The 12,499-nt window shown below is 37.2% G+C and overlaps 1 protein-coding gene across 2 annotated transcripts in view; it reads left to right on the forward strand.

Moving 5' to 3' along the window:
- LOC127971876 (39S ribosomal protein L11, mitochondrial) overlaps positions 1-9,429 on the forward strand; it is a 31,754-nt gene extending 22,325 nt beyond the window's left edge. For both annotated transcript variants that reach the window (XM_052575153.1, XM_052575154.1), the window contains exons 3-6: positions 2,124-2,219; positions 7,207-7,300; positions 7,778-7,937; positions 9,234-9,429. In XM_052575153.1, coding sequence (XP_052431113.1) covers positions 2,124-2,219; positions 7,207-7,300; positions 7,778-7,937; positions 9,234-9,342 — 459 coding nt within the window. In that variant the 3' untranslated portion in view covers positions 9,343-9,429. The remainder of the gene's footprint in view (positions 1-2,123; positions 2,220-7,206; positions 7,301-7,777; positions 7,938-9,233) is intronic.
- Positions 9,430-12,499: the final 3,070 nt, after the last annotated feature.

The raw sequence follows: 12,499 nt of genomic DNA on the forward strand, positions 1-12,499 counted from the left end.
AGTAGAAGTGTGGTGGAATCACAGCCCAAGGGTTTTTGAGGCTCTCCTAACAACCTAGGTTTAATATTAATCCATATTTAATTAGGATTCACCCACCGCCTTTCTTGTTTACTTAGATCTGTTGTTCTCGCTGAAGTCAGAGCTCGGGGAGATGCTAGTGGGTTGACATGGGATTACTATTAATAAGCAAGTCAGGAGGGAGATGGGCTGCCTGCCATCCGGGGCTTTTGTTTTTCATTTCATTAGTGTTGAAAATGTTTTCATTATTATGCAACGTAGTGGCTGAACAGTTATTCCTCTGGATTTAAGGAGAAATATTAAAAGGGAAAACATGTTTGCTTTAACTGATCTGAAAAGATTGCAACAGTATTTAAAAGTTAGGCTCAATGGTGCTTTGAAGGAAGTTCTTTGCAAATTTAATTTGCACCAAAAGGTGCTGTTTATCTTGGCCCGTATATCACATAAGGAATGTATCTTTGACTTTGCCAAAAAGTCTGTTATTTTTTAAGGTTATTTTGGCCAAGAACTGCCTACTCACAGGAAAGGTCTGACTTATTTAAAGTGACTATGCTCGGTTCATTTTGTTTTAACACGCTGTTCAGGGAAGTTTGTTTATCTGAAATGCATAACAGTTTGTGCAAAATTTAGAATTCCATTTCAGTTAATCCTGTCATGCTGACTTAGCTTCCATCCAAATTCCATTTATATACATTTCTAATGATTTTTAAATGCCACAAATCCTTGATTGATGCCTCTGGGGGAAAAAAAAAAGTAATATAATTGCTCAGCAGTCTATGATCATGTATACAGAGGGGTTAGTGAAAGACACTATTGCCTTGGGGGCAGTAGGTTTTTTAAGAGTCTTTAATACTTCTTTAAATAACAAAAATGCATGAAATTGATTAAACGTTATCATAAAGATATTTTTATAAAGTTCATAGAGAGTTTTTTTTATTCCAAATGCTGTTTTAGAACTTTCTTTTCATCAGATAATCCTGAAAAAAAAATGTATCCACAAAAACATTAAACTGTACTGTATTAAACTATTTTTCAACTATGATAATAATAAATTTTTCTTGAGCACTAAATCAGTATATTAGAATGATTTCTGAAAGATCAGGTGACACTGAAAACTGGAGTAAAGATACTAAAATTCCAGCTTTGCATCACAAGAATAAATGACATTTCGAAATAGCATGTTTTTAAATTGTAATATTTCACAGTATTACTTTTTAATGTATTTAGATCAAATAAATGTAGCCTTTGCCTGAAAGACATCTTTCAATTACATGATCACAAATGGAATGATATTGTATGTTAATATGACTTAGTAACCAGATTTTATGTCCATCTTATAGTAATTAGTACAAATAATTTCACAGACATAACTCCGAAACGTCCACTAATACAGTTCTCCATATTGATATATTTACTAGTGGATGCTTCAAAGATCTAATGCCACTCATTTATCAATGCCATGTGCATCAAACGGTCAGTGCATTAACTGAGGGAGATCCTGAGTGTGGTGTCTCTTTGAAGCTGCATTAGCAGCCCTTTCCTAATAGTTCCGACTGCTAAATAAATCTCTGTAACATCTACCACAGGATGAAACAATTGTTCCAGTCACAATGGATCCTTCAAGTTCAAGGAAAACTTTTACAACTGTAATAAGATTAAAGATTAGCAGCCGTCTCCGCAGTCAACCCACAGAAAACACTCATGCTCTGGTGAAGCCGCACAGGAGAAATGGCAGCCAATGTTGACTTAATGTCAGCTATACATTTAGCTTTCTGCCCGGCAAGAGCCAGGAAAGAGAATCTAATTTATCTGGAATCTCAGAGGCATGATGACTGCCATACTTTGACATACACACACACATACTCACACCCTTTGGTAAATAGGCTTCCACTAGCCTCTCTCATTCGCTTTCTCACTCACTCACGCAGGCATCCAAGCATGCCGAGGCATTCACAGTGCACCAATGAGTTATCGAATGATTGACACCATGCAGCCACTCTAAATGGCTATTGGTATTCATCAAAAGAATGCCACAGTGAATAACGGGCTAAAATGTGTGTGGGTCTAAACCTTTCTGAATGTTTTTCCTATGCCTTCATTTCCAGAAAGGAATTCCCATTGGGGCCTTCTGCAAAGACTTCAATGAGAAAACCAAAGAGCTCAAAGAAGGCATTCCTCTTCCCATCAAGATCAACGTGAAGGTAATGTAACCACTCATTAGGAATACTGTTTTCATGTCAACACCAATCAGTCACAGATGTGAAGTCTTGAGGGCCTCATAATACACCTTATTGCTTTCAATCAATCTTGCTCTCATTTGTTTTGCCGCTTGTTTTCTCATTTTATGAGTCCCTTGAGGCGCTCGTTTACATTCGCATCCCAAGCGCATTAGCAAACAGCATCAGATGCGTCTCGAATGCCAAAGCGCGGATTAAGCCTTCTTCTGACATTATGATCAAATGAAGGTATTGAGCGAAGTGGATTAAACAGAAGAACAGAGCTTTCCCAATCTGAGCGTGACTCGTAAATAAGGAATAGTCATTGATGCGGCGTATGTAATGTTCATCTGGCCTAGGTTTATCTCACCGTTCACCTTCTCAGGGAGTGTCAGCACGTTTATTATAATGTTTCTGTCAAGGACACACTTTTATGCTTGAAGGCAAATCTTGTAAATGTACTCCAACTCCAGGTTTCTCGGAGAAATGGGACCGTTTGATGGATCCCTCAATTGTGTGCATTAGCAGCCTTTCCTGACACCTTTTAGTCTTTGTTTCTCTCGTACGATCGCTCTGTCTCTTCTAATCAAGTCTCTCCCATTTTTCATCCGCCCTCTGTAACAAAATGAGAGGTCTAGCACTTTCCCCTCATATTCTCAGTCTTTTAAATAAAGATGGATTGATGGCTGTTAGTGATGCTTGCCGAGTCGACGACCGAGCGCAGGGGCATTTGAGCAAAATGCCCATTATGAAGTTTGTGAGGAATGGCTTTTTATTATGGAGGGGTCATTGCTCACATATTTTAAAGTGGCACGACTGCGTGAAATGAGAGTTCTCATTACAGGTCTCCATCTCTTTTACATTACCGAACTGTTGAAAAGCTCTTGTGTGATTTCAATTGGAAGTCCCAGTTTCGATAAACTTCCTCTGTGTCTGTAAGTCGAAATGGGGTGATGCTGTGGCAGTTCAGACGGCGATGCAGACATTGTGAGGAAATTATATGGGCGCATTATGCTAGGGCACTGCCATCCAATCCAGTCTGGGGTGTTTTAATGTCCCTGGCTCATGTCTAATGCTCAGTCTCAGTCAGAACCCAAACCCATAATCTTTTCTTCTGAGCCGATTAAGTGAATGTCCGTGGTCCAGTTCTGCCACAGTTTGAATTCAGAGACTTCTGTTGCATAAAGTAGAACTAGACATCTTCAGCAACAATGTCACCTTCATCTAGCTCATCCCTTTGTGTTGTCCTGTCAGCCGTGGTTGCCCGAGGGTGGGAATTGTCAGCCTTTGTTGTTGGCACTCCTCTGCAGGTACATCAGCTCTCGCTCCAGGACCAGATGCAAGACATTTTCTGAGGGAGAGAGAGAGGAAAATGTGCACCTCATGCTGTTGTCATTCATCATTCGTTCTTTGAATGCACATGCAACAGCTCACTGTGATTTTTGACTTGTTGACTTGAACATTTCTCATGTTTTTACAATATAAATAAATAAATAACAACTTTTTACATACTCTGAAGTCTGTGAGCTGTGCTCATCTATGCAAAGTTTGCTTATGCAGTGTCAAGCTGCGGTGGTTGTTGTCCCTCATTACCAATGTTGTTTTAAATATACTATTAGTATTTATTTATTTGTTGAATTAGTTTTTTTTCCAGTATTTAATTAAATACGAACTTTCTGTTTTGTTGTGTGCTTTTGCATTTTATTTATTTATTTATTTATTATATTTTAGGTTTAGTAATTGTAATGTGTCAGCCCACACTTGTTTTTAATTTTTGTGTAAGTTTTTAAAAAAATAAATAAATTTGCATTTGAGCTTTTTAGTTGATAAAAAGGTTTTAGTTTTAGATTACAATCACAACATACCTTTTATTCATTTGTATTTACATGTCTGATTGTTTAGATATGTAGCACTACTCTTCTTAACCAGCTGTCCAGTTTAATCATACAAGTTACATATCCAATTGTAAATCTTTATTAGACTAATATCTAAAATATCTAAAATATTGATTGCATTTTGCCGTGTCGAGTAACAGGCATCATACCATAGACTGTCTTTGATCATACATCAATATCTATTTTATGCTAGCTCTTCATTGCGATTTCAAAATAAAAGTATAAACCCTCACTCTGAGTTCACACATTTTGATATCGACATATTCAAGATTTGGCTGTAGCATTTCTGTTTTAAAGAAATGGCAAATATTAAAGATTAAGTAGACATTTGAATTAAATGTATTTTAGTAAATATTAAACAAGGATTAGATTGTGCAGTAAAGCGTAAAAACTATCTTTAGGCCATTGGCGCCCTCTGCACTCATTTGTTACAATGTAATCTAAACAATACATTTGTTTTGTTAAATTAAACAATATGGTAACTTGTATTTGATACTTTATTTAACCTGATTATTACTGCCTCATTGCTTTTATGTATCTGAAGTAATTTTAAAGACAATTGTTTACTTAAGTCTATTTTAATTACTACAAAAGACTAATTATAATTATCCGATTACACGTCAGAGTTTTCAGATTACTTGATTAATCATCAGATTTTTAATTTACTTGATTAACAAAATAATCATTAGTAACAGTCCTACAAGTCTCTACATGTATGATGAGCAATAATAATTGATGCTTGAACACCACTATTTAGTTAGTTAATCAGTATTATATAGTATTATAATATAAAATTGACATCATTTACTAATTCTCGTGATTTTTCTTTGTTTTGTATGTGAAACAACATTGTGAGCATTCTTCAGAAAGCCTCAACAATGAAAGTTAATGATAACCAAGCTCCAAAAAGGAAAAAGAGCAAAATAAAAAGAGTCCAAATGACTCGTGTACTGAATTGCAGGCCATTGCATGGAAAATATAAGTTTGGGCATCCTGCTATGAATACTGTCTTTATGTTCCACAAAAGATAAAGGCAGGCATGTTTCAAAGGACATGAGGCTGAGTACATGATGACAGAATGATTATTTGTTGGGTGAACTTGTGGAATATAAAACTCCATTGCCAAACAAAAGGAAAAATACTTTTTTATGATTCATTCTTTGAATCCTACAGGCAGATTAGGCCCTAAAGCTAGCGTCCTCTCACTATACTGATGAGCATTCGACAGGGATTGAAGATTAGCCTGTGCTACGTGATCTTTAGCTCCAGGGGGTGTGGAGAATATTCTGGTTGAGTTTGCAGCACAATACTTGCTCTAGGCTTGAGCCGGATGGCTGCAATGCATTTTAGCCAGGCTGTCTCCCCAAGTCAGACTGCCTGTGAAGTCCCAGTTGTCCCATTAAGCTGTCTGCTGCACACTCATTGTTTTGAGCCTCTCTATGCAGACTAATCCCTGCCTTAAAGCTTTGGTTTCGGCAGGCCTGACTGTGGAGGGTGTGTGCCGGGGGAACGGAGGGTGTGGATGTGTGTGTCTGGTTTCACTCGACTCTGAGTTTATGAGAGGCTGTCAGAGTCTATGGATGCCAATGAGGTTCTGTCAGGCTCCATAGACTCTGTTGGATGCTATAGGATTTTAGCTCCTCTCGCTGTCGAAGAGGATAGTGTTAGTGATACCACCCGCTATGTGCGATGAGACAGATAGACCGAGAGCGATGGCTTGATGCTCACAAATCCGAAAATGAAAATAACCTTCTGTTCCCCGCAGTCTCGCCAGATAATCGTCAAAAACAAACTCAACTTGCAATCCATAATGCTGCACATTTACCTGCAGTAGACAAGGATTTTCTCAGATATTGTAGGCTTCATTTATCATTTTTTATGTAGTTTTTAAATGATTTTATGACACCGACATTTTACTTAATTTGGTTGCTAGTCACACAACATGGGTTTAATTTACATTTTCTCTTTTTCTTTTGATGGCAAGCACAGCTTTTTTAATGTATGCGCTTCTAGTGAATACACCTTTTTTATCTTATTTTTTCTATTTTTTTTCTGTTTTGAGGGGGCAACAGTTGCAGTCCTGGTTCACTTTGTGCCTTAAGCATGAGAAGATATCAAAGGGAAAAACTTTTTTTTAACTTCTATTGGTTCTTTGAAAGAAAACAAACCAAGCAAAATTGCCACTAAACTTGACAGCCAGTGATCACCAAGCATTTTAGTTTCATGGAAAAGTTTAATTCATTTTATTTGTCTTATTTATATAAATTTTACACATCTTATAATTTATTCATTATGTTTTGGGATATTTCTTCCATTGAATGCATGTAAACCTTTATGTAAATATAAATTCATTTTGATCATTCATTTTGTATTATTAAGTAAAAAGGCTAGATGGGGAATTTAAGCAAAGTTTAATGGCAATTTAAAGCAAATAATTTGTTGACCGTTTTAGACTAGAATAGGACATTTGTGTCACAGCATTTTAGACAAACATAGTTACCAACGATACAAATATATACATTACCATTCAGAGTTTTTGTTTAGCGAGATAAAATTAAACTGATTAAAAGGGACAGTAAAGACATTTATAATGTTACAAAAGATTTCAAATAAATTTGGAATGTTCTGTTTATCAAAGAATCCTGTAAAATGTGTCACAGTTTCTGAAATATTAAGCAGCATTTTTTTCTACTGATTATAATAAGAACCATTATTAATAGCTCAGCACTAACAATAACTGATAATAATTCCACAGCAAATCAACATATTAGAATGATTTAGAAGGATTCTGTGACCGTGAAGACTGAAGATTCAGGTTTGCCATCCCAGGAATCAATAACATTTTCAAATAGAAAATAGTTCTCATAAAATTTGATTATATTTAATATGATGGTTTCTACTGCATTTTTGATCAAATAAATGCAGCCTTGGTGAGCGTTTAAAAAAACATGAAATCCTACCGACCCCATATCTTTGTATGTTTACTTCTCTAATTTTTAATCCACCAAAATGACCTGGGATAGTTTGAATGGGCGTGATGTGTCTGACTGAGCTTACCTTTCTTTTCTTTCCTCCAGTCGGACAGGACGTATGACCTGAAAATTGGGCAGCCCACTGTGTCTTACTTCTTGAAACAGGCCGCCGGCATTGAAAAAGGAGCCGGAAAGACTGGTAAGAGAGACCTATTACAGTCAGGGCCGCTGTGGCCATACATCCTTCCTTCCATCGCTCAGCAGTCAATTTGTATATCTCGCCACCGCCTTATGTTTCAGTAATGGACAGACTTCCCCCTGCAGGGTGTTTTGGTTCAGATTGAATTTTTTGACTGATGATATATTGATGATGAGCTGCACTGGTGGAGAGCTGTGCAATTACTAAGGGGAGCGCTGCGGTGAAGGTGGCATGTTAAAAAAAGAGAATTATGGATTTGCTTCATTTTCATACGTTTCACACCAGCTCAATTATTCTTTCTTGTGCACCCACTCTTTCCCCTTCCCCTCTCTTTCCGTTACCTCTCCCCTTCACTCCATCTCCACTTCCATTTTTCTCAATCATGGCCAACCACACCTCCTGCTGGTTTCTCTTTCTGTGCTACTGTTCCTCATCACCTGTTCCTCTCTTTTCCCTCCCCCATGTTCCTCCACTCAGGGCATGAGATCGCAGGTATGGTGACGGTGAGGGCTGTATATGAGATCGCACAGGTCAAATCACAGGATGACAGCTTTAAGTTGCGAGACATCTCTATGCAGAACGTTGTCAAGAGCATCATCGGTTCAGCCAGATCCCTCGGCATCAAAGTCGTCAATGAGTGAGAGTCCTTCAAACTTCATTCTACTGCATTCTTCACAACACACAATACAGCGTTTGGATAGATTCATTCTTGCCATTTTTCACAATGCAGAACATAAGCAAAGTCTTCAAAGCTACAGAATAACAAAAATAAAGGTACAAGAATTATGTAATAGCCAAAAATGTCGAGTATAATAAGAATGAGTCATTGTATTAATCAAGGATGCATTCAATTGATCATTAATCAGTTTTAATTACATTTATTATAATTATATTATTTAATTAAGTATTAATATATCAGCATATTAGAATGATTTCCAAAGGACATGTGACACTGAAATCTAGCTTTAACATTACAGGAATAAATTACATTTTAAAATTATATTAAAATATTTTTTTTTATTTGTAGCAATGTTCCACAATACTGTATTTTTTTTTTTTAATCAAATAAAAGCCTGGGTGAGACTTCTCTCAAAAGCATTACAAATCTTGCCATTTTCAGATATTCAGGTAGTATATCCCTTTTTAAAAGAAATTAATGGAAATATTAGTTTTATTAAGAAATGCATTCGTATGCATGATTTATATTAAAAACAATTTTCAAGCATCTTTTGTGTTTTCTGCATGTCTGGTCTCCACTGTGAGTTTTAAACATCCATCTTTTCCTTGTATAAATATTGCAGACATCCCACCACCTAGTGAAGACCTTAATAAGAGATGTGAATAAATAATGGCTGAATAAATCAAGTCTTACTTCACACGCTCGCCGATGACTTCAGTTCTCGTGCTCGTTTGGAATTATATGTCATTTCTCACTGTTAAGAATTGCGCTTGATCTGCAGCCTTTTAAAATGAATCATAAAATTCATGTTTTGTATAATTAATGCCTTAATAACGCTGAGAAATTGTAAGGGATGCTGCTATCTCATGTACTGAAACTATTCATTAGAGGAGTGTTTGCTTGACAGCTACCCGAGCCTTTTCTATATCCTCAATCTCTGCGACATCAAATGTCATTGAGCCAGTGAAATTTGCCAACATTTAGACAGGCAAAAAAAGCAGCCCGTTCTCTTAGCAGAGTCGTGTCTTTTCTTAAACCGAACCTCTTTAATAAATGAACCATTTCACTGAGGCATAAATGCCCAGACCCATCATTTGTGCATGAGGGAACCGCAATGCTCGCCTTGCATTTCAATCGATGGCTAGAAATGTTTGAAATGTAATGTAGATGTATTTGTTGATATGCCTCTAATCTCCGTCTTCTCTGTCACCCTCACGATACTCCCCCTCTCCTCTCCTGTCATCCCTCTGTCAGCCTGTCACCAGAAGAGTACGGGGAGTTTCTCCGAGAGCGTGAGGAGAGACTGAAGGCAGAAGCCGAGGCAGCAGCCGCTGAGGCAGCAGCAGCAGTTAAGAAGAAATGAAGAGCTGCTGTGTGCTAAAGTTGTTTATCAATACGAAACCCCCGTTCACATGGATGTGTTTTTCTAATAAAATGCAGCTCATTTGCATCCAGATCTACTGAAGTCTATTTTTTTCTCAGTATCTCTCATTGTTGAATCTGTCCTGCCTCCTGACTACTCTGTACCTCCCCCACTCTCCCTTTTTTTTTTCTCTGCCTCCTACAGGCTTTTTTTAGGCCTCTGAGCCACTTTCACCTACTCTTTCTCACATCCATCGGCTTACCCATCTCTCCTAACTATCTCTGGGTAAAAGTACAGGGTTTTTTATAGCTGCTGTGTCTTCTGACATCTTTGCTGAAGTAGATTGCCCTTTGGCAACACTGTGACAAAGGCTGAAATGCATTGACAAATAAGGATATTTTTAACACTATATGTACGTATTTAGCTTTGGGGTTCTGTACATGTAGATTTGGGCTCTGTTCAGATTTATTTTTACAATAATTAAGATCTGTGGTAAATACAAATGTACAATACTTGGATGTTTTGCTCTACATAGTAAATTATACACACCCATAATGAAAACATGAATTTTTTTAAGCAGTTATGTTTCTTTTAAAAAACATATGTTTATAATCTATGTAAGACCGATTGGGGTGTGAGTGTGTGCAGTTTACCACACACCTTATTTTATTCATGGATTTGAAACTCCCTTTATAAAAACCCATAGGAAAATCTCAAGGGAACCCAAGACGAATTAGTCTTCTGGGTTTTGACGTCACAGCTGCAGCATTCTATTCGCAAACATTAACAGCTTTAGCTTATAATACAACCTTTACCTGCATATATACACTTATCATGATATCACATAAAGTGATATATAATGTAGCATATAATAAACGCTTGATTGCTTATATTGTTGCAAAATGTAAACCATAATATTGCCCAGCTGTTATCAGCTAAATGCAAGCAAAAGGTACAGTATTGTTCAAAATAATAGCAGTACAATGTGACTAACCAGAATAATCAAGGTTTTTAGTATATTTTTTATTGCTACATGGCAAACAAGTTACCAGTAGGTTCAGTAGATTGTCAGAAAACAAACAAGACCCAGCATTCATGATATGCACGCTCTTAAGGCTGTGCAATTGGGCAATTAGTTGAATTAGTTGAAAGGGGTGTGTTCAAAAAAATAGCAGTGTCTACCTTTGACTGTACAAACTCAAAACTATTTTGTACAAACATTTTTTTTTCTGGGATTTAGCAATCCTGTGAATCACTAAACTAATATTTAGTTGTATGACCACAGTTTTTTAAAACTGCTTGACATCTGTGTGGCATGGAGTCAACCAACTTGTGGCACCTCTCAGCTGTTATTCCACTCCATGATTCTTTAACAACATTCCACAATTCATTCACATTTCTTGGTTTTGCTTCAGAAACAGCATTTTTGATATCACCCCACAAGTTCTCAATTGGATTAAGGTCTGGAGATTGGGCTGGCCACTCCATAACATTAATTTTGTTGGTTTGGAACCAAGACTTTGCCCGTTTACTAGTGTGTTTTGGGTCATTGTCTTGTTGAAACAACCATTTCAAGGGCATGTCCTCTTCAGCATAGGGCAACATGACCTCTTCAAGTATTTTAACATATGCAAACTGATCCATGATCCCTGGTATGCGATAAATAGGCCCAACACCATAGTAGGAGAAACATGCCCATATCATGATGCTTGCACCTCCATGCTTCACTGTCTTCACTGTGTACTGTGGCTTGAATTCAGAGTTTGGGGGTCGTCTCACAAACTGCCTGTGGCCCTTGGACCCAAAAAGAACAATTTTACTCTCATCAGTCCACAAAATGTTCCTCCATTTCTCTTTAGGCCAGTTGATGTGTTCTTTGGCAAATTGTAACCTCTTCTGCACATGCCTTTTTTTTAACAGAGGGACTTTGCGGGGGATTCTTGAAAATAGATTAGCTTCACACAGACGTCTTCTAACTGTCACAGTACTTACAGGTAACTCCAGACTGTCTTTGATCATCCTGGAGGTGATCATTGGCTGAGCCTTTGCCATTCTGGTTATTCTTCTATCCATTTTGATGGTTGTCTTCCGTTTTCTTCCACGTCTCTCTGGTTTTGCTCTCCATTTTAAGGCATTGGAGATCATTTTAGCTGAACAGCCTATCATTTTTTGCACCTCTTTATAGGTTTTCCCCTCTCTAATCAACTTTTTAATCAAAGTACGCTGTTCTTCTGAACAATGTCTTGAACGACCCATTTTCCTCGGCTTTCAAATGCATGTTCAACAAGTGTTGGCTTCATCCTTAAATAGGGGCCACCTGATTCACACCTGTTTCTTCACAAAATTGATGACCTCAGTGATTGAATGCCACACTGCTATTTTTTTTAACACACCCCTTTCAACTAATTCAACTAATTGCCCAATTGCACAGCCTTAAGAGCGTGCATATCATGAATGCTGGGTCTCATTTGTTTTCTGAGAATCTACTGAACCTACTGGTAACTTGTTTGCCACGTAGCAATAAAAAAATATACGAAAAACCTTGATTATTCTGGTTAGTCACATTGTACTGCTATTATTTTGAACAATACTGTATAAAGGCATTAAAGGAATAGTTCGCACAAAAATGAAAACCTGCTGAAAATGTACTCACTCTCAGGTCATCCAAGATGTAGTAGTTTGTTTCTTCATCAGTACAGATTTGGAGAAATTTAGCATTACATCACTTGCTCACCAGTGGATCCTCTGCAGTGAATGGGTGCCGTCAGAAGAAGAATCCAAATAGCTGATAAATATATCACAGTAATCCATATTTTGTTAAGCGGAAAGCTGCTTGTTTGTAAGGAACAAATCCATCAAGGCATTATCCAGTGTATCTGAGTTCATAATCCATAATAATGTGTCTTCTGTTGTCATCTCATCTCGCATCAAAATCGAATTTTAAACCGTGCTTGAGCCTCAATATTTCTCCTGATTCAGATGAGACAACATTTTCCCTAAAGAAATAAATATTATGGCTAGAGGATTTGTATTTCAGCCAGAAGAAATGTTTAAGTAATGTGGATTACTGTGATTTTTATCAGCTGTTTAGACTCTCATTCTGACGGCACCCATTCACTGCAGAGGAACCATTGTGAAGTGATGCTAAATTTCTCCA

This window comes from Carassius gibelio, chromosome B14 (assembly GCF_023724105.1).
Source record: "Carassius gibelio isolate Cgi1373 ecotype wild population from Czech Republic chromosome B14, carGib1.2-hapl.c, whole genome shotgun sequence".
Taxonomy (NCBI): Eukaryota; Metazoa; Chordata; class Actinopteri; order Cypriniformes; family Cyprinidae; genus Carassius; species Carassius gibelio.